General features: G+C 49.2%; 11 protein-coding genes and 1 non-coding gene across 12 annotated transcripts; 5 read left to right on the top strand and 7 right to left on the bottom strand.

Moving 5' to 3' along the window:
• Window positions 1-642: 642 nt before the first annotated feature.
• MGYG_03674 (hypothetical protein) lies at window positions 643-1,491 on the top strand (the record flags this gene model as incomplete). Its single annotated transcript, XM_003173451.1, has 2 exons — window positions 643-717; window positions 826-1,491. The coding sequence occupies 2 exons, from the start codon at window positions 643-645 to the stop codon at window positions 1,489-1,491; spliced, it is 741 nt and encodes a 246-aa protein (XP_003173499.1).
• A 192-nt stretch (window positions 1,492-1,683) lies between these two features.
• MGYG_03673 (polymerase 2 ADP-ribosyltransferase 2) lies at window positions 1,684-4,326 on the bottom strand (the record flags this gene model as incomplete). Its single annotated transcript, XM_003173450.1, has 6 exons — window positions 1,684-2,256; window positions 2,317-2,399; window positions 2,459-3,292; window positions 3,352-3,906; window positions 4,058-4,168; window positions 4,263-4,326. The coding sequence occupies 6 exons, from the start codon at window positions 4,324-4,326 to the stop codon at window positions 1,684-1,686; spliced, it is 2,220 nt and encodes a 739-aa protein (XP_003173498.1).
• Window positions 4,327-5,320: 994 nt separating this feature from the next.
• Window positions 5,321-7,453, bottom strand: MGYG_03672 (LAS seventeen-binding protein 3; the record flags this gene model as incomplete). The annotated part of the gene is made up of 1 exon (XM_003173449.1): window positions 5,321-7,453. The coding sequence occupies one exon, from the start codon at window positions 7,451-7,453 to the stop codon at window positions 5,321-5,323; it is 2,133 nt and encodes a 710-aa protein (XP_003173497.1).
• A 951-nt stretch (window positions 7,454-8,404) lies between these two features.
• MGYG_09025 (hypothetical protein) lies at window positions 8,405-9,076 on the top strand (the record flags this gene model as incomplete). The annotated part of the gene is made up of 3 exons (XM_003173448.1): window positions 8,405-8,510; window positions 8,638-8,791; window positions 8,854-9,076. The coding sequence occupies 3 exons, from the start codon at window positions 8,405-8,407 to the stop codon at window positions 9,074-9,076; spliced, it is 483 nt and encodes a 160-aa protein (XP_003173496.1).
• Window positions 9,077-10,676: 1,600 nt separating this feature from the next.
• MGYG_03671 (hypothetical protein) lies at window positions 10,677-11,057 on the top strand (the record flags this gene model as incomplete). The annotated part of the gene is made up of 1 exon (XM_003173447.1): window positions 10,677-11,057. One exon carries the CDS (start codon window positions 10,677-10,679, stop codon window positions 11,055-11,057), a length of 381 nt encoding a protein of 126 aa, XP_003173495.1.
• A 314-nt stretch (window positions 11,058-11,371) lies between these two features.
• MGYG_10536 lies at window positions 11,372-11,442 on the bottom strand. The gene has a single exon. It is a non-coding gene; the product is annotated as a tRNA-Gln (tRNA).
• A 289-nt stretch (window positions 11,443-11,731) lies between these two features.
• On the bottom strand, window positions 11,732-12,768 carry MGYG_09024 (electron transfer flavoprotein beta-subunit; the record flags this gene model as incomplete). The annotated part of the gene is made up of 3 exons (XM_003173446.1): window positions 11,732-11,814; window positions 11,873-12,533; window positions 12,715-12,768. The coding sequence occupies 3 exons, from the start codon at window positions 12,766-12,768 to the stop codon at window positions 11,732-11,734; spliced, it is 798 nt and encodes a 265-aa protein (XP_003173494.1).
• A 270-nt stretch (window positions 12,769-13,038) lies between these two features.
• Window positions 13,039-15,146, bottom strand: MGYG_09023 (hypothetical protein; the record flags this gene model as incomplete). The annotated part of the gene is made up of 4 exons (XM_003173445.1): window positions 13,039-14,524; window positions 14,583-14,681; window positions 14,739-14,914; window positions 14,991-15,146. 4 exons carry the CDS (start codon window positions 15,144-15,146, stop codon window positions 13,039-13,041), a joined length of 1,917 nt encoding a protein of 638 aa, XP_003173493.1.
• A 577-nt stretch (window positions 15,147-15,723) lies between these two features.
• On the top strand, window positions 15,724-16,950 carry MGYG_03669 (hypothetical protein; the record flags this gene model as incomplete). The annotated part of the gene is made up of 2 exons (XM_003173444.1): window positions 15,724-16,034; window positions 16,086-16,950. 2 exons carry the CDS (start codon window positions 15,724-15,726, stop codon window positions 16,948-16,950), a joined length of 1,176 nt encoding a protein of 391 aa, XP_003173492.1.
• A 285-nt stretch (window positions 16,951-17,235) lies between these two features.
• On the bottom strand, window positions 17,236-18,163 carry MGYG_03668 (hypothetical protein; the record flags this gene model as incomplete). The annotated part of the gene is made up of 3 exons (XM_003173443.1): window positions 17,236-17,648; window positions 17,737-17,983; window positions 18,062-18,163. 3 exons carry the CDS (start codon window positions 18,161-18,163, stop codon window positions 17,236-17,238), a joined length of 762 nt encoding a protein of 253 aa, XP_003173491.1.
• A 280-nt stretch (window positions 18,164-18,443) lies between these two features.
• MGYG_03667 (hypothetical protein) lies at window positions 18,444-20,402 on the bottom strand (the record flags this gene model as incomplete). Its single annotated transcript, XM_003173442.1, has 1 exon — window positions 18,444-20,402. One exon carries the CDS (start codon window positions 20,400-20,402, stop codon window positions 18,444-18,446), a length of 1,959 nt encoding a protein of 652 aa, XP_003173490.1.
• A 276-nt stretch (window positions 20,403-20,678) lies between these two features.
• MGYG_03666 (signalosome subunit) lies at window positions 20,679-21,976 on the top strand (the record flags this gene model as incomplete). Its single annotated transcript, XM_003173441.1, has 3 exons — window positions 20,679-20,949; window positions 21,020-21,514; window positions 21,567-21,976. 3 exons carry the CDS (start codon window positions 20,679-20,681, stop codon window positions 21,974-21,976), a joined length of 1,176 nt encoding a protein of 391 aa, XP_003173489.1.
• Window positions 21,977-22,225: the final 249 nt, after the last annotated feature.

Here is a 22,225-nt window from a genome sequence, read left to right as displayed (position 1 = left end):
CTTAGAGTGACCTCAAGCCCGTCAAGCCTCTCTCAGCAAAGCTTCAATGCAGACTCCCCCCACAGTTAACTCGTACTGACGCATTCTTCCGGCTGTTGTCGGCATCTTGGAGGCAGCCAACACCTTGGGCGCAGAATACGGGATAGCTGTTGGTTCTCCGGGGCATGGCTTGCTTGGTCCCATGGGAGCTATCCCAGGTAGCGAGGTATGGGGTGGTTCAAGCGTCGTCTGCGGTCGCCCCTGAAAATCGATGCGTAACTGTCTACCCCGTAGTCCATGGCTGTGGTTGTACTCCGTACTATATATATCCACCTGTTGACCATCAGCGAGTCCCCAGAATTGTCCTGTGGATTCTGATTTGGTCTTTGGTGGTCGCTGCAGCATGTGTGGATATTTTCGTATATACGGAGTACATCCAACCGCATTGACGGAGGATGGCCAACCGGGGTTTCTCTGGCCGAAATTCCCCAGCTGGCAGGGCGTATAACTAGAGAACCGTTTCAGATCCTTAGCTATAGTCGACAAGATAAAAAGTTGGATACTTGAATTATTGTTGGTCTTTTTTCCAAACAGCCAAACAGCTAAACTAGATACCCCTTGACCCTTGGGATTCTCCTCTAGCCCCAGCCAGAATCTCATAACATGGAAGCGGATGTCGGCTTTTGCTTTCCCATCAGGGAACTCTCAAGTACCTTGGTGAAGCTTAAGCTGTTTGATGTAAGAAGCCCAGGCCCTTAAGCGATATATTGTGATGTGTGTAACTAGGGATCGCGTTAACGGTGATCATTGTCGCTAACTGAGACTCATGTATGATGCCGCACATAGCCTGCCCGCCACTCGAAGATATTCATCGAGCAGACAGCCGATAAGCCGGAGATGTTTGCTCATATGCCGATTGGGCCATTTGCAGATGTCGGAGAGTTCCTGACCAAGTACTTCTACCCGCAGGTATGCAGGTGTAACACAAGAGTAGCCTTTGCTATTATAGATAAGACCAAGCCGGGCCCAGAGGAGGATGGAGGAGCATTGGCGGGGATTGTGACCTATTCTTACGCATCTGTGGCCAACCAAATGCTGGAGATCGCATTTATGGTCGTCTTCCCGGACTTCCAGCGGACACATGTGACGACTCATACTGTAGGATTGATGCTGCAGTATGCACTTGACCCCCCTGACAGCAGTGATCCGTCGAAGGGAGGGCTGGGTTTGCGCAAAGTGCTTTGGCAGACTGCTACGACGAATGCAGCCTCCCGCGCAACGGCTAAGAAGATGGGATTCGAGCAAGAAGGGATTCTGCGGTGGGACCGAGTGTTTTGGGACGCTGAGCGTAGGAAGAAAGAGGGCAGTGGAAAGAAGATGCCGGCTCACGCAGACAAGAAAGCCGTTGGTAGGGACACAGTGTACTGTGGACTATGTTGGGATGAATGGGAAGAAGGGAAGAGGCAGATGGTTCAGCAGCTAATGGACGGCTTTTTGCAGCGACAAATATAGACAGACAAAATGAAACCGCAGCAGGCTAGATGTAAATAAACACGGCTAAGGACAGACAAAGTATACAAGGTCTACTATATAAAAGACGAATACTCCATAAAACCTAGACGAACCCAGAAATTTGAACAGAGAACCCCAAGATAAAGCGCGCAGACCAAAAAAGCAATCGACAGGTTGAAACAAAGATCAATGTCACATTCCAACTTCAAGCAGATACTTGATGCGTATCTGTGCCACGTCGTACACGATATACTCGTTGTACTGAAGCCATACACCATTATCGTTATTCCTGCCCAGCGGGTTAGAGCAGTCCGGCATCAAGACACCAGCGAGGTCCTTGTGAACACAACCGGCGTCTTTCCACCCGCTAGGGATGGCTTGTCCAAGACCCAAAGTAGCCAGCTTATTGGACTTCTGGGCTAAATCGCCAGCATTGTAGTCGGAATTAGCCAGTTCAAGCATAGGGTTACCAACTTCAACGTCGCAGAGCATAAGTAAACCAGTATTGTTGCTGAGGTTATGGTAACAGTAGTTGGCTGATTTGCTCGACACATCAGCGAAGTAGACACCCTTTCCGAACATGTATCCGGTAACAGGAGCTTCAGGTGGAGCAATTCGGAGACCCTGGCTGAGGATACCACCGTAGTTGGTGGTACGGGAACCGTGCCAGAGCAGACGACGGCAGCTGTTTGGTATGTTGGCGTAAGCGGACTTTTCATAGCGTTCATTTTCTCCCTGACGTTCAATTCGGAAAATGTTGCGGAGCTATTTACACCGTTAGATGCGAATTATTGCGCATGAAATATTTTCAGGGCCAGTACTTACATTGTATTTAACTCTGTGTGTAGCGCCACGAGATTGAATAAGATAAGTCTCCAACTCAGTGAACTCGGTAGAGTTATGGGCAACTAAAAATGGTTCGTTAGAAAGTAAAGAAAAAGTATCAGCACCCGTATAGGGAACTTACGAGGAGTCATTTCATTAAGATTAAGACCCGCGAACTGTCTGTCAAGAATATGAACGGGGTTGTCGTCCTCTTCTTCAGAAGCACTCATAATCTTGCTACTGATTTCCATATCAGTCAAAGCTTCTAGTAACTCGACTTCCTTCTTGATCTGCTGTGGTGATCTCAGCACTGGTGGTCGATTCCTGCCGAAAGCGTGAGGAATAATAGTGAAATATTGGTCACTGAGGGTGTTGATTCCGAGAGGAGACTGTGCTGCTTTTGTGGGATCATGCACTAATGCATCCAACTGTTTTAGGATCTCAAAACCTTGAAGAAGAGTCTTCTTGCTAAGGTTTCCCAGCGGCAGCTTCTTTGCGTCGTATGACATGTCCTCCATAGCGGCGTTTAGGAGAGACTGATTGAAGATCAATGCAACGAGGTCCCGTACGGGCTTTACCAAAGTACACTCTGCCCTCTTGATTTCCTTCTTTGGCTTGTCATCTTTGGCCTTGTCCTTTTTCGGCTTCTTGTCCGATTCATCTTCATATGATCGTTCTAGGTAAGCGTATTTGCCGTTTCTGGGGGGATCATTTCTCTTGGCCCAGCTGAGACCACTCTTGTCTTTGAACTTCTTCTCATAAATGCCCATAGCCTGGTCGAAGCTCGAAGCTTTCAAGTGAGCAGTCTGCCCATTCTCTCCGACTCTACCCCATCGGGTCCATGTAGAGAACTCTCCGGATGTTGGTCCTTCGAGAAGCTGGATGATGTAAAATTTGTTATTGTTGGCGCCTGAATCAGTTCTGTTCAGTGCAGCGTCAAAGACAACACTTCCTTCCTGCCATACACTGTACGAATCTAGATAAAGAATGGAATTAGGCATTGTTTATTACCAAAGGAATGATTGTGCAACTTACCTTTGTTTGGAACAAGATCGTCGACTGGAACATTCAGAGTAGGCTTATCATCAGCTTTGGTGGCCTTGGTGGCCTTGGTAGCTTTGGTAGCTTTCGTATCCTTGGTATCCTTCTTATCTTTTGCATCCTTTGTATCTTTGGCGTCTTTGGTAGCTTTTGCTTTCGCCTTAGGCTTGGTATCTGCAGGGTCAGCTTTCTGCTTCTTCGCAGGCGGCTGATCAGCGCTATCATCTTCATCTTCATCATCTTTCTTATTCTTAGGCGCCTTCTTGGTCTTTCCATTGGCCTTTGCAGGTTGTGACTTGGGTTGAGACTGAGCCTGCGATTGGGGCTGCGATTGAGGCTGAGGCTGGGACTGGGACTGAGACTGGGACTGGGACTGAGTAGTCCTGCCCGATCTTCGAGGACCGGTACCGTCCACCGAGGGCTTCCCCGGAGTCGGCAAAGCAAGCGAATACGGCGCCTCGTCTACATGCTGCTGCTTATCACGCGACTCAGTCAACCAATCGAGAGAGACGATCTTAATATCGTTCCCTAGCGCAATAGCCTGCTGGTCTGGAAATCGTAAGTTGTACTGTCCCCACGCATGAATGGCCGAGCAATGGGGATTGGAAGTGGAATTGGACGAATTGATCCCGCCACTGTCAACGGTACATGATTTCGAGGAGATCGAGTATGATGCAAGAGAGAGAAAGGTCCTATTTACTCTTTGTGCCGGCCGGATGGGCAGCCTTGGAAGTGATGAGATGTGTACACGCATCGGTCACTGTTGCGCTGAAGCTTCCGCCTAGCTGTTCAACGATGTATTTGATCGCTTCTATACGTGATTTGTCAATTGGCTGATACAGATGGATGCGCGGACGCAACGGGGAAAGCGATCCAGAGACAACGGGGATGGAATTGGAGCTTACCGTGGTTATATGACCTGAAGCTGCCGCTGACTACAACGACTTGACCAGCAAGTATTTTGGACATTGTGAAAGGGCGTGTGAGGGAGGAAAAAAGGGGTAAGAGCAGGGATTAGAGAGGAAGAGGGAATAATGTCTCACTATGTGCTGGGGGAGATGAGAAGGAAGAGAATTGAGGATGAGGAAAAGGGGAAGCGAGGTGCTGGTATTTATATCACCAGCGAGCTGCGGCTGCGTCGTCGCCCCCGGAAGGTGCCAACAAAGTTGACAAGGCGCGTCCGCAGAGTTTCGGGCAAAGCTAAAAAAAGCCGCTCCCAGGCTGCAGCCCCTTTTAGGCTAAGCGCCGATAGCTCCGTGCGGCTCTGGCTTAGATAAGCGGCGCTAAAGGCCAGGCAGAAGTTGCTGCCTGATAGATAAGATAATAAGAGAGGAGAGCAAAGAGAAGCGGTGGGAGGATCGGAAGGAATATACAGTGGAGTTTCATATATGCATGGGTTTTTAGCTAACGTACATACATTTCTGCGTGTGGGTGGATAGGATGGGAAGACGAGGTACGTAGTACTCCAGGAACAGCAAAGCAAGGAAGGGTCAGGCCGAAAACACAGCAAAGAAAACAAAGAAGCAAAGAAGCAAAGACGCAAAAGCCCAGATGGATATCTCGAAAACAGTGGAATACAAGCAGTGAAACTAACGCCCTCCTCCCAATCCGTCCTCATAGCATGGTACAAAGTTATACTCTCGGGTGCGAGAGGAGAAGGAAAAGAAAAAAGCAAAGACAACCCAAGTGGTACTGTGATTAAAAAGCATAAAAGCAAAATCAGAAGCAGAAGCAGACCAGCGCGCATTGCTAGGATATAAGAAGCAGAAGAAGGAAAGGTTGAAGCCAGGAATGCGGGACCGAGTTAGATGGAAAAGTATAGGGCCAAAAGATGGCAGGTTTAGAATGCAGTTGAGATAGAATTTTGTTTGCGATTAAAAAACAGCTAGATGGTCGTAAGGGGTGGTCGTGGGTGAACGGAAGGATAATGGTGGCTGTAGTGATAAGAGTCGAGAGGGAGTGGCTAGATCTTTTCGTCTGAAGGGAATGCGCCGGTGGTGAGGGGAGGTGCCTCAACAACAGTCTCGTCGGATTCTTTCTTCTTGGGTTCCTCTTCCTTGGGTTCCTCTTTTGTTTCTGGTCCAGCATTGGTAGGAGAAACTGGTTCCGAGACAGTTAGGTCTGCCTCGGGCAAGGGGTCCGGCTCAGATGCGAGGAAGACGGACTTTGATAAAGGAGATGTCGACTTGGGAGAGGTGGATGTGCGCCTGGATATGTTATGTGAATGCAAGGAAATGCTGGATCCACGACGCTTAGTGACTCCCTCGGATGCATCGGACTCGTTGGAGTATTCTCTGGCCAGCAGCTGAGGCGTGCCAGCGTCCGAGTCAAGACTAAGTGCCAAGAGGCCAGATTCTCGAGCTTCGGAAAGAGTGGCAACGGTAGATGGTGCTCGACTCGGGTTACGGGCTGGTAGAGCGGGAGGGTTTCGTTTTGGGATGGTGACTAGCTTGGCTCGAGCGAAAGGGGAGCTCTTGGAGTTGATCCGTTGCGGGATAGCTTGCTCGGCTACTGCAACAGCAATCTCGGTTTCGGGAAGAGATTCAGGGAGGGACTCTGGGATGGCCTCTGGTACTTTGGAGGATATCGACTGTGCTCGGGAAGTGGTTGTTGATGCAGGGATGGGTATCGACGCCGGGTCAGGTTCGCCCGTGGACGAATGCTCCGTGTCCGAGGTATGTTCGTGTATGGATGAGGAAAGATCCTTTATGCTGTGGGAGCGGGACGAGGTGCGGCTGGCCGTTGATGGGCTCCGGCCCCGGTTGAGCTCGTGGAGATTGGTCTGTGTGCCCTTATCTGTGCTCATTGCGCTCTGAGTGCTAGAGCGCCAACTGCTCCTGTTGCTCCATCTTGGGCTGATGGGGCTGGTGGGACTGGGCCGAAAGTCAAACACGTCGAGCGTGGGAGTGCGCTTGGTGCCAGCTTCACGGATCATGACCCCTTCTCGTTCCAGGGCCTTGACACCATAGGGATCTGGATCGTCTTCCTCTGGGACCCCGAAGGTTCCAGCTAGCGAGATCTCGGCATCACCGGGAGCTTCACCGGATGGAGGGAGCATATCTTCATCGATATCCTGGTCGCCCTGGGCCGCCTTGATGGTCTGGATCAAGGTTGAGATAGATGAAGGAGGGTCCTTGGCTTTGCCTGAGAGTATATCTGCTGCGCTGATTTTCTCGCCGTAAAAGCGCTCGTTTTCATCCGACCGCTCGATGACGATGGTTCCGTCGACCTGGACGCCGGCGTAGAGACCTCTGCTCTTGAGGTATGACCATATGGGAGCCTGTCGTTTGTGGACTTCCGAGTCTAGGACGCCTCCCACGCCGACTGGTCCGGCCACGGCGCTTAGAGAGCCGCCGAGGGTGCACCTTATCGACTTGAAGGCTTCGAGAGCTTCGTAGGTGTTTATCACCACCACGCAGTCGTAGATGTCAACGCCCACGAGGAAACCTAGGCCCGCGGTATGCAGCATGATTCCAGACGGTGGACTCCATTCTCCCGTCTCTGCTAGGCGAGCAACCAGAACTCCACTGCCACCTGCGCCGCTGACCCAGAGGCCTGTTCGCATGGTGGTAAATATGGCCAGTCCCTTGGCCTGCCTGATAACAGAAGCAGGTATCTTCTTTATCGCCCGTTGCTGCTTGCCACGAGGGCCATGCTCTTCCGGCTGTGGAGGCGGCGTCGGCGGAGGTTGCTGTTGCTGCTGCTGCTGTTGCGGTAACTTCGGCGATTGAGGCTGCAAAGGCTGCAAGCTGAATCTCCATGAGAACCGGCTTCTCTGGGGCGATGCGCGAGTTTCCGCCGGCTTCGTCTGCTGGGTCTGCTGGGTCTGCAGGCTGGTATTGCTGCCGCTGCCGCCGCCGCCATTGTCCGACTCGGGCTGGCTGTAGAAGCCATCCGTACAGAAGCTCCGGAGAATGCGCGCGGCCTTCTCGCTCTCCAAGTCGAGCGTCGTCGGCCAAAAGGCTTCTGCGCCAAGCTTGTTGGATAGACGGTTGACCGGCCGTCCAATCCTGTCAAGCTGGTGCCATGCCTTGTCGAAGCCGCGCTTGGAGTAGCCCTTGGTTCGTTCCCATGTCGACGTCGACGTCTGTGACATGGTGTTGCAACCGCAGTCCGTCCACTTTCTAGATGCAAGACTGCCGACACGACAACAGAAGCAGGACAGGAAGAAGACGAGAAGAAAAGAAGAAGAAGAGAAAAGAAGGAGAAGAGAGAAAGGACAGAGACTATAATGGAGACAACGGCTGTCTCAACCTGTCGATGCTCTCTCGATCTGCGCGGCTCGCTCAGGATCAGGATAGACAGCACAGCACTCCGTATAGCAGCTATAGAGAGAGAGAAATGAAGCGAGGGGCCGAAGCGGAACCCTCCCCTGGGCTGTCTCGTCCTCCCTCCCCGTTCGTCTCCCGGCCAGCTTCGCCTACCTGGCCCTGTCTGGCTGTCTGCGTGTGCCTGTCTGCGCCTGTCTGTATATGTATGTGTATGTATAAATAAGTCTGCCCTCCTTGCAAGAAGCTAATAATGCTTGCTGCTTTCCCTCTGCGGCCTCGTGCTTTAGGCCAGCTGCCGCCTGCTGAGTGTTGTCGATGCGATAGTTATGCAAGGGTGTTTCAGGCCCGATGACCCTTGCTTTGCCGTGCCAGGCCCCAAGCAGTCAGCAAGAATAAAAGCCAGACAGCAGCAGGACGGTTAGTTATTATGGAGTTATAGGAAAACGGAAATACAAGAGAGGGGGGAAAGCAGGCAGATCAGAATAAAAGCAATAACAAGACAACAATAATAATATAGCAATAATAAGAAGAAACGAGAGGAAGAAACTAATAGTTGTTCTCCTCAAGCAGGGACCGGGCCGGTTTTCTTGTGGAACGACGAGAGGGAAGAAGAAAAAGTAGAAGAAGAAGAAGAAGAGAAAGAGAAGAAGAAGAAAAGCCGGCGGTCGAGGAGGAAATGTCTATAAGTATATGTATAGACCCGGCAAGCTGTATATGCAGAGCTGTTATATGTATGTATGTATGCATGTAAGGACCTGTATATCATATAGTTGTCGATGCAGCAGGGCAAAAACAAAAAGGAAAAACAAGGTGCAATCCCAGCAGGCATCGATGTCAGGCCAGGTCAGGTCAAACTTCACGCAGAAAGGGAACCAAACGCAGGTTCGTCAGGACGCATCTTCTTAGTCTTTTATCTGTCTCGGTCCAGAGATAAAAAAGGAAGAGAGAGAGGGAACAAGACGAGCCCTGCCCTGCCGGCCGTCCGTATTATTATCCTTATTCTTATTAGTTAGTAGAAATGAATCGCTGGGTCCCGTCGGTCTCGCCGCCTCGCTAGTCCACGAGTCAAAGCCGTCAGCCATCACGAAGATGAAGCGAAAAGAGGAGCAAAGAGAGAGCAAGAGAAGAGAGAAGAGGGAAAAAAGCGAGATCCTTCTCCGGTCGTAACGTCATCAGCTCATCCACCAAGGCGAAAAATCTAAAAGAAAAAGAAAGAGGCTTGAAGGTCGAAGATACCTGGCTGGCTGGCGTCTTTGCTGTCTGCAGGGAAGTACCTGGTACCTGCATGCATTAGCTATGGGGCCTCGTCTTTCTCGCTTAGCCACAGGAAGCCAGAGGAAGAGGAAGGGCTAGAGGAACAAGAGGAACCAAGAGGAGCCCAGAGGAACCGTGATGGCGGACGGCGGGCGGCGGAAAAGGTCCTTGCTCTTTTATTATTATATCTTTGATATGAGCTGTAACGTGTCGTAGGTAGATTAACTGGATCTTGAGACATGAGACGACGAGGAAAAGGAAAAGGGGTAGTTACATATATCACGTCGAATAACGAAGATCTTTTGTCTGTGTCATATATCGAAAAACGACACGGGAAGAAATGCGAGATTCATCTCTCGTCGGTTCTAACCCTAACCACCTCCGAGATCCGACATCTTCTTCCTCCCGAGTTAAATTTGGCTGGCTGATCGTGTCTTTCATCGAGACAGCCCTTTTGCTAAGTTGAAGGAGGCTGTAACTAGTTAAATAACTAACTTCTTAGTAGCATGCCTCTTCCCTGATTCCGCAACGGTCGCTCCCTGCAATACGAACAGGATGCGCTCTCGACTCGGAACTTTGACGGAAGCCATCAAAGCACAAAAGACAACATCTTCATAAAGCACCTGACGCCCAATGGCCGCTAACGCTGGGGAAGCTTCTCCCGTGGAACTGTGACAATGCCTTTGATGCTCAAAATAGGTGTGATATTGACTGTTGGTCAAAGGGTCGTCCCAAGGCCACTCCAAAGCTACTCCAGTGCCACCTCCAATGTCCTCCCGACGATAACCATTTATATTGACAGGCTCAGTTCAAGTGGTTTCTACTGGCCAGAGTGTCGACGCATTGGTTGTTTAGGCAGATTCATCATCGCAACGCACGCTGCATCCATATAGTGTGTATGTACGTATCGAAGTTTTGATACCCTGCCCTACTAAGGGTGGTACTGCATTTTCTATAACTTAGGTACCTAGTTCAGATCGCGACTATGGGTGGGTCTTCAAACAGTACCTATAGAGGGAATCGGTTAATTGATAACAAGTTTCAAACCGATAAAAAGCTGTTATTTATTACCCAAGCTCCCTAAATACCCAATCGATGCCCTCCTAAGCCGCAACAAGGCGACTCCAAGATAACTGCAAGTTACCTTGACCGCAAGTAACGTTGGTTTATTTCGTTGTTAAGGATAAGGACTAAACCTCGAGGCTATTTCAAACAAGAGAAAATAGATATAAGCTATGAAAACACATACAAGTGTGGATTGAATTTGTATTTTTCTTTTATATAGCCAATACCCTATATACACTAAGAGAGTGACAAAGTGTGAGATCTTTAATTAAGCAAAAGGTACCTCAACTAAGTCTATCTGTGATGGAGTCTTTGATACGAGAGGCTCTGCTACAGCTAGTTTGAAAATATTTCATATTGACTAAAACGTTGTAGCCAAGTCCTTGCTCGGGGGCTTTTTCCCAGTAGATCGCGGCAGAGATCCTTCGCTAAACCAACACGCTGGATAGTTAGGTAGGGATTCGTTCTTGGTGCGGCATTAACTATCGTATCATATTTTGCTTCTAACTGCTAGGGAGGAGGGGGAGGGTAAGTTGTTTCTATTGGAACTCCTTCCCGATATAAATATTACGTATGTTCACTATACCCCCATGACCAACTTCTTCCTCCTCTCTCGCGCATGTACGCCCGCAGCCTCTCAGCCAGCAACACCTTGATTCAGCGTTCTCTCTTCCTCAAAAGCCAAGAACCCCAAGGCAGCCGGTGAATCAGCCAACCAACCAACCCACGATGTTTGAACACTTTACCGCGTGGCACATCCCACCTCTCCTCGTGGCCACTGCCACCACCTTCGGAGGATTGATGCCATTCTGGAACGCTGCCTATGCCATCGAAGAATTCGGGCTGCCAAAGCGCATTGCAGTCTCCAAGGAAGCCCAGGCAATCATGATTACCGCCTCGGGTCGAACCACAGCACTTGGTCTCGCGCTTTTCACCTTCTACCTCCAAGACAAATTCCGCGAAGTCGACACGATCATGTTCATTCTAGGCTATCTCGGCCTCGTCGATGGGTATGTGTGCTGGCGTGAGGGTGTACCGGGGAAAGCAGTCTTTCGGACCGTCTCTGGGCTGTTGATCGCGGCATGGGGATGGTTCAGCATGACCAGTTAGAGTGTGGTGACAACCGTTGGAATTGGGATTAGATTGCGATGAAAGCCTAAGCTAGGGAGATCTGCCAATCAATCAATGCACGGAGCTCAAACGTGACTCGTGGACGGTTGATCTGCGTGCTTGACTCGGGCATTATCAAATAATAATAACCAACCCATGCATGCTTTATATTGTTATTTTTATTGCTGTTGTTAGTATATCATGCATATTTTACGTACATACGTTCCATCTGATATCAGATGCCGCGAAACATGCTTGGCAGCCCATGGTTATGTGACCAATAAAAAAAGAGGAATATAAAAAAAGGAGAAAAAAGCTCCTAGCCAGGATCGAACTGGCGTCGTCGGAATCAAAATCCGATGTGCTACCACTACACCATAGAAGCATAGCTAGTGAGAGACCGTGGGTTGAGTGGTAAAAGAGACAAGCATCATATATAGGAGGAGATATAGGACGAGGACTAGGAGTATGACGGAGAGAAAGTGCTAGGTAGGAAGGAAAAAGAGAAGAGAGAAGAAGCTGATGAGAGAAGTCTATGTTACTTCTAGTTACCCTGGTCGATGTACAGGACTCTGCAGACTGTTACTTGCTTATACCAAAAAGACAGATGAAACAGGCCAGACAGACAGAAAGAAAGATAGAGAGACAAGGAAATCGTTTCGTCTATACTATATTTACAAGGCACCAAGGTCCTTAAGCTTGGAGATGAGGCCGTCGACGTCCTCTACTTTGCTGCCACCTTGTCGCGTTGGTGGTTCTGTCATAGTTAGCTAGGATCCAAGTGGGAGCAGAAAGAGAGAGAGAGAGAGGCATACCAGTAACTTTGACAGTGTTCAACCGTCGCGACTCATCGAGGCCAAAGTCCGCCAGGGTCTTCTTCTCAATGGGCTTCTTCTTCGCCTTCATCAAGTTCGGCAGAGTCGCAAACTTGGGCGTGTTCAGCCGTAGGTCCGTCGTGATAACCATAGGCAACTTCGCCTCCAACGTCTCAACACCCCCGTCCACCTCCCTCGTCACTTCAACCGTTCCCTCCCCATCCTTAACCGTCACTTTACTCGCCTGCGTAGCCTGAGACCAGCCCAGCAGACCAGCAAGCATCTGGCCGGTCTGACCATGGTCGCCGTCGATAGCCTGCTTGCCCAAGAAGACAAGGTTGATTTTCTCCTTCTCCACGACCCCCTTGAGCATCTTGGCAACCGTCAGCGGTTCCAGGCCAGAGTAGAATCCGTCCTTTGCCTCGGGCACCTCGACGTGCATTGCTCGGTCCGCACCCAGGGCAAGGGCGGTTCGAAGGACGTCCACGGTCTTGGGTCCGCCGGCGGAGACGGCCAGCACTTCAGAGACTTTCATGGGTGATTTGGCGTCTTTTCGTAGGCGGGAGGCTTCTTCCATGGACAGCTCGTCGAATGGGTTCATGGCTTGTCGCATGCCGGTTATGTCGACGCTGGTTTGCGTCTTGCCGATGCGGGGTTTAAGCTGTCGTTCGTTAGCATCATGTATTGTATGTCGTTATATACAATTGGCCGGAGATGATATGGTAAGAGAGCGTGCGTCAAGGTTGTGTCTCCTCCAAGGTGCTGATATCAAGCCCAGCTTGACGGTATGCAGCGTCACCGGTCCCTTGTGGTCACACCTCGGCAGGATGAGAAGCACTCACGGTATAGTCAAGAACCCTCTTGACGGGCACTAATATCCTCAATGCGCTGGCCATTGTAAATGTATCTCTATCTCGTCTGTCCTTGTTTCGAGGAAAGCTCTTCTCTCTCGTCCAAGGTGTGTTGTATAGATGTCTCGCTGTGATAGTCAAGTTGTCGTTGCTTGCTCGCACCAGAAAAAAAGGCCGAGCAACTTCATATGCCAAGACGCGGTTCTTTTCGGACGGCGAGGCCGAAGCTTCGGCTTTTTGGTTCCTCATCATCAAACATCAACATCATCTATTCGTTTTTTAGACTGTCATTCTAGCTATTCAAGAGTATTACTACTACCATGTTTCCTGCTTATATCGCCCAACCTTCTCCATGTCTATCAAATATTTCTCTGCCGCCTGTCTGCTCTCCGCCGAATCGCCCAGCGGAGCCTGGAAAGTCTCTATCAGTGCCTCACGAACAGCTTGGGGCATCCGGCCAGACGAGCCACATACAAACACTGAGCCTCCCTTCTCGTGCAGCAGGTCGTAGAAGACCGGGGAGTTCTCCCGCAGTGCATCCTGGACATAGTACTTTTTCTTCTGGTCTCGTGAAAAGGCCGTGATCACCGTCAGATTGAGTTGGGCCTTGAGTTCTTCCCATTCACCTTCAAAGAAGTAATCTGCTGCCTTGTTACGTCCACCGTACAGCAGTATCACTGGCCCAAGGGGATAAGGCTCCTCATCCGGACCATGTTTCTTTTTCAATTCCTCAGCCATCGCTGCTTTTTCCCAGAGCAGGGACCGTATTGGAGCAACGCCTGTTCCCGGGCCAATCAGCACAGACGGGTCAGAGAGCTGTTTTACTGATGAATAGAGTCCTCCCTTTTGCACTTGCACCTTCAACGTGCTTCCAGGCTGCAGGGCGGCTAGATACCGTGTGCAAACTCCTTGGCGTATCCTCTTTATCACTGTCTGGTACTTGACAATTGCAACTAGCAGCTCAAAACGTGTACCCCCATCTGTCGATGACTTTAGCTTCCCACCGCTCGCAAGACTGAACTGTCTGCCTCGAAGTACGGGAAGTACGGAGCACGCTGACTGCCATGGAATCTTGACGGTATCGAACTCAGCCAGGATCTCCAGGATACTTCGCCTCGGGCGAGTGGTATAGTCGTAGAACTCATCTATGTACTCTGGATTCGTGAACTCTAAAAGTCGCTCTTTATGCATCTCGTCTTTCGTGAAATGTGCAATCTGGCTAAAGAATGACCGTCTAGGAATGGCCATGATATCTAGATAGTCTGTGAGGAGTGCGCGAAGGGTGAAACCAGGTACGCCAAGTAAGAATGGGATGGATGGTGCGGAGACAGAGGCTGATGCCGAAGAGCCGTCACCAGTGACAAACTGTAGAGGCATATCGGCTTGTTCTCCCCAGCCCATCAGTGCTATAAGCCTGTCTACGTCCTGGGGGAAATTCCGAGGAGTGATGTGTAGTATATCCCCTGGAGCATAATTTATAGACTCCGAGGCAGTTAGAACTAGGTGTCGAACATCCTGCCAGTGGCTCGATGGTGTCATTCGAGTGTTCACTGTAAGTGTTGCTGAGATTGACCCAGGAAGTGGCCGGGTATCATGGTCTAAAGAGTCGGGCTCCTGAGCCTTGAATGGCTGCTTCACTCTAATTACCCGATCTTCTTCTTTCAGGTCATAATCATCGAGGATCCATTTAGGTGGTAGACGGACACCATCTGGGATAGGATGTTGCCCGTCCTTCAGCGGAAACTTATCCAGCAAATGCTTCAGCAGGTCCAGAGACCAGGGCAAAAACGTCCCTTCAAGTCTAGCTCCCTGTCAGCTAACATTACCCAAAGCAGGCAGATAACTACTCAACCACGTACCCTTCTGGATGCTGTTCATCTGCTTCTCCGCGCGGATATAACTCGCTTGCCCCTAACTGTAGTAGCCGTCTATACAGCTTCCGGGATGCCCAGTTGAACCTGGTGTCCCTCCATTAGCCATCCGCCCAGCACAAACCACAAATGAATGAGCCCTACTTTGGATATGAACTATCTCCCAGCCCAAAGAGAACAAAACTGATCCCTTGTAAGAAGGTTGGAGGCAGTCTTTTGAGGAGCAGCGATCTCCAGAACTTGCGTCCGTTGGCAGGGAAATCTCCCTGTCCGGTAGTCGGCACTACAAAGACAGTAAACTGGTAACCGTATAGCTCTTTCTATAGCAATAGGCTCTTAGTTAGCCACATTATCTAGCCACGATAAAGAAAGGGAGAGAAACAAGAAAGCGCTTACGGGCTGCAAGGCATCGAGCTCAGCTACTTTGGTCCTGAAGTGAAGCCGCTCCGTCAAACGGCCGATCTCCTCTGCCACATCCTGAGAGTTGCCTGTCTCTGAGCCGTAGGCGATCAAAGCCGTCCGGAGAGAGCTATCTTTCTCCACGGTCGCCATCGAAACGGTCAAAGAAGGCCTCTTGTCTTCTCCAGCTCATGATGCGCAGCCTCTTAGTGGACTGAATAAAAAATCCTAAACAATGACTCTTTCTACCCTTTTGTGCTATAAAAACGAAAAAAGAGTCATGACATCACAGGAACCGCCAAGAGCGTCGCTTGTTTTTCTTCCCCTGGCGCAAAACACAAAACATCATCAAAAGCTGTCTGGCTGCTCCAGGAGAACAAGGTCGATGCAATGTACCTTTATGTATAGCAGTACAAGGAAAGGCGCTGGCGGTCGGATTATGGCGAAGATATCAAAGACCGTGTCTTTCTATTCCATGGATAGCATAACTAGTTACTATCCCTCAAAGCCCCTTCAATCATCCAATGATTGGTTACTATAGCCGGCATGGGAATTCCTCCTCGATGGACACTGAGAGAGGCCTGTGAAGATGAGACTCGCTATAAATACCCATTCATCCTCTGAGGCGTGGCATTCCTCAGCTTATACCATACTGTTTCTTATTGTAAAGACTATATTCCAACCGGCAGCGATTGTCCTTGCACTCAGCTTATTGCACACTCTATATAAAATGTCAGGTGGAATACAAATCGGATATGATGGCTGGACCGGTATTTCCGAAGACAGTGAGCATCACTATGCAAAGGAGAATTTTATCCGTTACATTTCCTTTGGAAGAATTATTGAAAAATGCTACAACCTCCGCGGCGGTATCTACTGTTTCCTCTCGAAGGAACATACATTTGGCTCGACCAGTTATTTTCGCCAGATAACATTCGAGGATGGCAAGAAATGGGTTGTTCGGATTCGATTTCCAGCTCCTACCGTGGGGAACGAAGACGCCAACGTCAAGATGTGTTACGAATCCATGAAATTTCTCAAGTATGTACGTTGTTACCTTTCCTGCTAACAAATGCTGAGACGGGTTTATAGGGAGCAGACAACAGTCCCTGTTCCAGAGGCTCATTACTGCGACGCCTCGCCAACCAACGCGGTAGGTGCCCCGTATATCTTAATGGATTATATCCACGGCACCCCAGCAGATGACCTCAGAGCGACCCTGAGATACGGGGAGAATGTATTCGGGACAACCAGGCAAAACATAGACTTCAGAAGACAGCTCGCTAAGATACAGGTGGAACTAGCAAGCAAGAAGTTTGATCGTATCGGACGTCCCAGCCCAGATGGCAACGGAGGGTATCATGTTGTATCTACACCCACAGAGTCGACTCATGGCTCCAGCGCCGAATTTTATAGGCGTCTAGCCTCATCTCTCCTGCAAGACGCATCAGAAAAAGGTGTGACGGTTTTTGACGAAATCTCGCTTTGCATCCCATCTCTGTTCGAAAGACTTGTTGCTCGATGGTCAACTCACCAGGGTCCATATGGCGTAGCACTTACTGGTCTTGGTGCGCATAACGTTCTTGTCAATAGAAACTTCGAGATTCAGGGCATTATTCATCCAGAAGGGTTAATAGCAGTGCCTCTCGAAATACAGGCCCAGATGCCTCTGTGTATGGGACTGCAGCCGTCTCCTCCTCACTCCCTTGCGAGCTCGGTCCAAGAACTAACGAGAATAACGCAGGAATGGGAGAGAGCCAGAGAGTATATCTCATACTTGAAGGAGGCAGATATAGCTCATTACGCCGAGACTCTGCGGGATGCTGATGATGCTCCACTGCACAGCGCAGTACTAGCTCCAGCAGCGGTTATATACCAGGGATTGGTCGAGTACAGGAATTTTCGTGAATTAATCGACCATAAGTGGCTGATTGCGTATGCTAACCTGTTGCGATAGAATGGACTGCCTTGAATTCATGGCCAGATCTCCTTTCTATCAACTACGTTTTTTTGACGCAGGATCAATGAAATTGATTTATTGGTGGCATGATTATAGTGATCGCAACTCAAATCTCAAAGCGTAGAATAATCAATTGGGGTACTGTCTAGATGAAATAAATACAGATATGCCTATTTTTGTTGACTCCTTGCTTTTGGTCCGCTAAATCGTATAAATGGGTATCATGTCGGAAGATGCAAAAAATGGGATAAAAAAGGAGAGGACAAAATATGGGAATGCGCTTCAGTAAACATCGTTATCATCTCCACCGCCTTCATCGAACCCGTCTCCAAGCTCATCACCTCCATCGAAGTATTGTTCGGCATTATAATCACCACCCATCTCTTCCTCATCTTCCTCAAAATCATCGTCAACTATCTCGTCCTCAGCATCATCCTCGTCATCGTCTAGTGCGTCTTCGCCTTCACGCGCACTTGTCCGTTGTCTACCGCCCGAGTCGGACCCTTCTTCATCCTCGTCACCCTGATTCCGTTTCTTGCGCCGGCCCTCATCCTCTTCATCTTCGTCCTCGTCTTCCTCGAATCCTCGCTTATGCGTGGCCTTGGAGAACCCACCACCATTCGCAAACGTCCCCGGTAAGCCGACGTATTTTGGATCAAGTGTTGACCATAGCTCCTTTGGGAAAAAGTTCATCTCTACATAGTTGTAACGACCTATTAGTATAACCTCACTCATCGATTCCTAGAGCTATGTCTAGTGATGCGGGGTATAGGAGTGTATTACCGAACGGTACAGCACTTAATTTTGGCAATGTTCTCGACTTCTTCATATATCTCTGTCCATAAGATGCCATTCCCTGGAAAGGGTCAAACTGGGCACGAGCTGGGGCGCCTTTTTTCCCGTATGACGGCTGGGAGGCAAGCACGGTATAAAACGGTCCATCGTGGATTTTCTCTCGCAATTGACGATATAGCTGTATTCTTGATATTTCTGAGTCGGTAAATGTGGCGGGAACAGGTACAGTATATTTCTGTTAAATAATTAAGTCATGTTAGTATGCGCGTAAATGACTTCCAATCACAAACGTAAACGACAATTGGTGTATTACAGGAAATAATGGTGTTGGCGATGTGTCTACTTCGCCGCCACCCTCTGACTTCCAGGCAAACTCGGCTCCGGGCGCCTTTTTATTGCGTGCAGCTCGAGACATCGTTGAGCTACGTAGGAGTCACACACTGTTGACTTGTTTGAGTGCCGAAGTTGTTGAAGTTTGTATCAATTTTGACAGCTTTGAGCCTCAAACCGATCACGTGATATGATTTGGGCCCAAGATGGTTTGTAGACGGAGATGGAGATGATATTTAGTCGGGAGTAGATATGATTATAATAATGGAGTAATCAGGGAAATAATAGTAAGTCTATTATGGCTTGAGACTTGGCGTCAAATATGTACATATACACAGCTAAAGGTGTAAGCGTGATGTCCTCTTTCATAGTTCGAGTGCTTCAATCCTGCTTCCAATTTGGTTTGGAGCACCCATGGGCCCCTCTGCTACCCTTCTCTTTAAGGTTCGTTTAATATCATCAAGGCTTCCAGTAGAGCTCTCCATTTTTTGAACGGCCGTCTGAAGGGCGACAAGGGCATCATATTTTGTAGTGGCAATCCGCCATACAGCACTCTCGGTGTCTCCAGCCCCCCCGGCAACGAAATTAGCGTAGGATGGGGGCTGCTTAAAAAGGTATGGTAAAACAACGGTCAAGGCTGGTGGGACAAGTAATGCCCATGTTCCACTGACAGGGAGACTCCCTTGTGCAGAGGGACCAAGTTGGCTAACCACAGCCTCCGTTGGTAGTACAAACCGACTTGAAGTCAATGCACTTGCATCATCAGCTGAGGAGAGAACAGCCCAGTTGGCTGTCACAACGCTCTTCATCAGGTTTATAGATGCTATTGCGGTATCTTGCATAGCTATTATCTCTGCAGCGTCGATAATATTTGACCAGAAGCTGGGGTGGCTGTTCAGATACTGGAAGTAGAGGACCCTTGAGGCTGCCGCCTCAGCACGGGAGCTTGTGGGGTTTGGGCCTTTGATAACCACCTGTTCTATATCCATTGCGTCTTCAGAGGGTGGTGGCCCATGAAATATCTTCCCCAGGCACATCAGTGTCTCAATATGTAAGGGTTTGGACGGAATAGCAAGTAGCGGGTTCAGGCCTCTTTTGCCGGATTCAACTAACATTACTCGTGGTAGGGAAGCTAAGATATCGAGGTCTCCCACTGGCACAGCGCCATGGGCCCACTGTGCAGAAGGAATATTGAATGCCTCGAGTATGCGAGAGCATAGCCGATCCAGTTGTTCCTGGTGTTCTTGTAGTATGTGGTTTGGGTAGAGGGCTGCATAGGCAGAAACATATGCCATTACAGGGGCTGCAAGAAAGCTTGCAGTGGCAGCGTCAAGAGTGGAAGGATCCAAATAGTAATTGATAACCTTCCTATGTAGGCCATTGGTTATGAGAAACTCCAGTGATGGAGATGAGAACGCAGGGATTGGGCTAGATGTCTTGCCAAAACTGTGATGCAGTCCAGGAGCATTAATTTCAAGCAGCTGTCGAAAAAATTGTAGGAGAGTCATGTGGAGTAGGAGGTCATTCGTGTCAACCATCTGAAGAGCGGCAAAGCTCAACAAGCTCTCGCTCTGGAAGGATGATTCAACATCAGGGAAATGCGAGTTTGATATAGCTCCCCAGTTGGCAGATCCAACTTTGACAACGAACTCCATCAATCTCCCCTGAGCAACCGTCTTTTGTCGAGCGCTGATCTGTCCATCTTGTCCTACCGTGCGCAGGGAACATATCGAAAAGAAGAGTTTATAGGTCGATTTGTCCTGAAATATTCTCTGCCACATCGGCCCATTCTGCGGATATTCATTATTGGATCTCCCATGTGTGTTATTTGAAACTAAGTGGTCCGCCTCCAGCAGAGACCAGAGCACATCAAAAGTTGCCTGTGATACCCCAGAGTCATCGGACGATAGCCACAGCTCTATAAGAGATCTGACTAGATCTGCGTTTCCAGCAACATCGGCAACATGGCTTGGGGACTCGCTTGCTTTTGCGAGCAGACAAAGTACGAGGGAGTTGATCGGGGGGTAACCGGCCCTGATTCCAGCAATGAAATCGATGGGGGGATCGATTGACAGAAGTTCTGAAAAGCTTAGAAACCTGGCAACTTTTGTTGCCAGAGCTGTGATGGGGCTTGGATCCTCCTGCAGCACCGGAAGGACGCGGGATATCAGAGTAATCAGCTTCTTGGAGAGATCGTGGTCTGTCTGAGCCACCACCTCAGCTCCTAGCTTGTCGATGATGTGAACATCGAGTGAAGTCGACGGGTCTGTAAGGATCTGCTCTAGGTTATTTGTCACCTGGTCAAAAGATATCGGCTTGCTCATGGCGTTCGTCCTCTTTCGCTGCGCTATCAATAAGTCTGTTACTTACACTGGGATGTTGTCGACGTCGTTGTTCTTCGTCTCTTTAAGCTGCTTCGACCCCACAAAGACAAACAAAGCAAACGCCAAGACTTTGCTTATCGAGCTCTATTTTATCTTCTATCAACAAGCAACGTCAATCAAATATCAAAGTGACAACTATCTAGTTAGCTACTACAGGGCCAAACTTGATTAACGCCCCTTACTTCCTACATTGACTGCTGAAAGCGCTGGGTCATTATGGCCGAGGTATCTAATACCCTGATATCCTCCAAATCCTCACACTCCAGCCTCCAGGCTCTGTTACATCCCCTCGTCCTGCTAAATATCTCCGACCACATCACACGGCATACGGTTCGACAGCAGAAAGGCCTGATAGTTGGTGCGATACTCGGACAACAGAATGGCAGGTCCATTACCCTAGAGCATGTATTTGATTGCAACTTGGTCACCTCGGCGAGTGGGGAAGTGCTCCTACACCAAGCATTCTTCAATGAACGATTACAGCAATGTAAGCTCCCTTTCAAGCTAATAACGATGCTCTGTCTATACGGACGCCTTTGCTTACCTTATCTCAATAGTCAAGGACGTTCATAAATCACCAGCTTTAGATCTGGTTGGCTGGTTTACCGTCACACCTCCCTCTGGACCGCTACCCTCGCAGGTTTCCATACACGAGCAGATACTCCGCGACTATAACGAAGCTGCTATTCTTCTTGCATTCCACTCCTCAGATGTCGAAAACACGTCTTCGACAGTTGGGAAACTTCCCATATCCGTCTACGAATCGGTCTATGAAGGAGATACTGCTGATGACGGAGATCGACCGATGCAAGGAGATGACCAACACAGAACTTTGACATTGAAGTTTAGGCCTGTGCCATATTCAATCGAGACAGGAGAAGCTGAGATGATAAGTGTTGACTCGATTGCTACTGGAGGTGGTAATGCAACTGCAATCCTGGACAAGGAGCCGAGCAAGTCAAAGACCGAGTCCCTGGCCCAGGATAAAGAGAAACGACAGAAGATATCAGAACCTACTGAAGACCTCGTTCTTTCGCCCGAAGATGAAGACTGTAAGTACTATGCATAAGTTACACGTTATGAAGAGCTGCTGATGTGATATAGTGATTGCAAATCTTACAACAAGACTGAGTGCTGTTAAAACCCTCCAGTCTCGCATACACCTCATAAAATGCTATCTTCAGTCAATTGAAGAATCCTCCAGAACTGATACCTCCGTGGCACCACAATCCCCCCCAAAGCCAACCCTTTCTCATTCCCTTCTTCGCAGTATCTACTGCGTTATCTCTCACCTTGCTCTGCTAAACCCTCAAAGCTCAAATGCGTTCTCAGTACAGTCCCTAGCCCAGGCGAATGATGTCCTACTTACCGCCTTACTGGGATCCATGGGGCAGAGTATTCATCAGATGCGGGAATTAGGAAAGAAATTCGCTGTTACTGAATCGGCAGGGCGCAACAACAGCAAGGAACCTCAACTTTCTAGCCGTATGAGCGGGGACTTGTTCCATCCCTAAAAGGTAACACCTATGAAGACTGAAATCCGAAAATGAATGCTTCCACTTGGGGGTTTAGAGCATACAAAAGGCCGCTTCTCCGGGAATAATAGATGCTGAATATGATATGATTGAAACGATAGCGTATGATATGATTTTTATTTTCTTGAACTGGGCTAGATACAGCACAAGGATGCCTAGCTGCTGTCAGAAAAGCTATACCAAACATAGAATGCAACAAAGGCAGATCCAACAAGCCAGTCCACTTCA

Source organism: Nannizzia gypsea, genomic scaffold (assembly GCF_000150975.2).
Source record: "Nannizzia gypsea CBS 118893 supercont1.3 genomic scaffold, whole genome shotgun sequence".
NCBI lineage: Eukaryota > Fungi > Ascomycota > Eurotiomycetes > Onygenales > Arthrodermataceae > Nannizzia > Nannizzia gypsea.
This window is presented reverse-complemented; position numbering and strand designations above follow the sequence as displayed.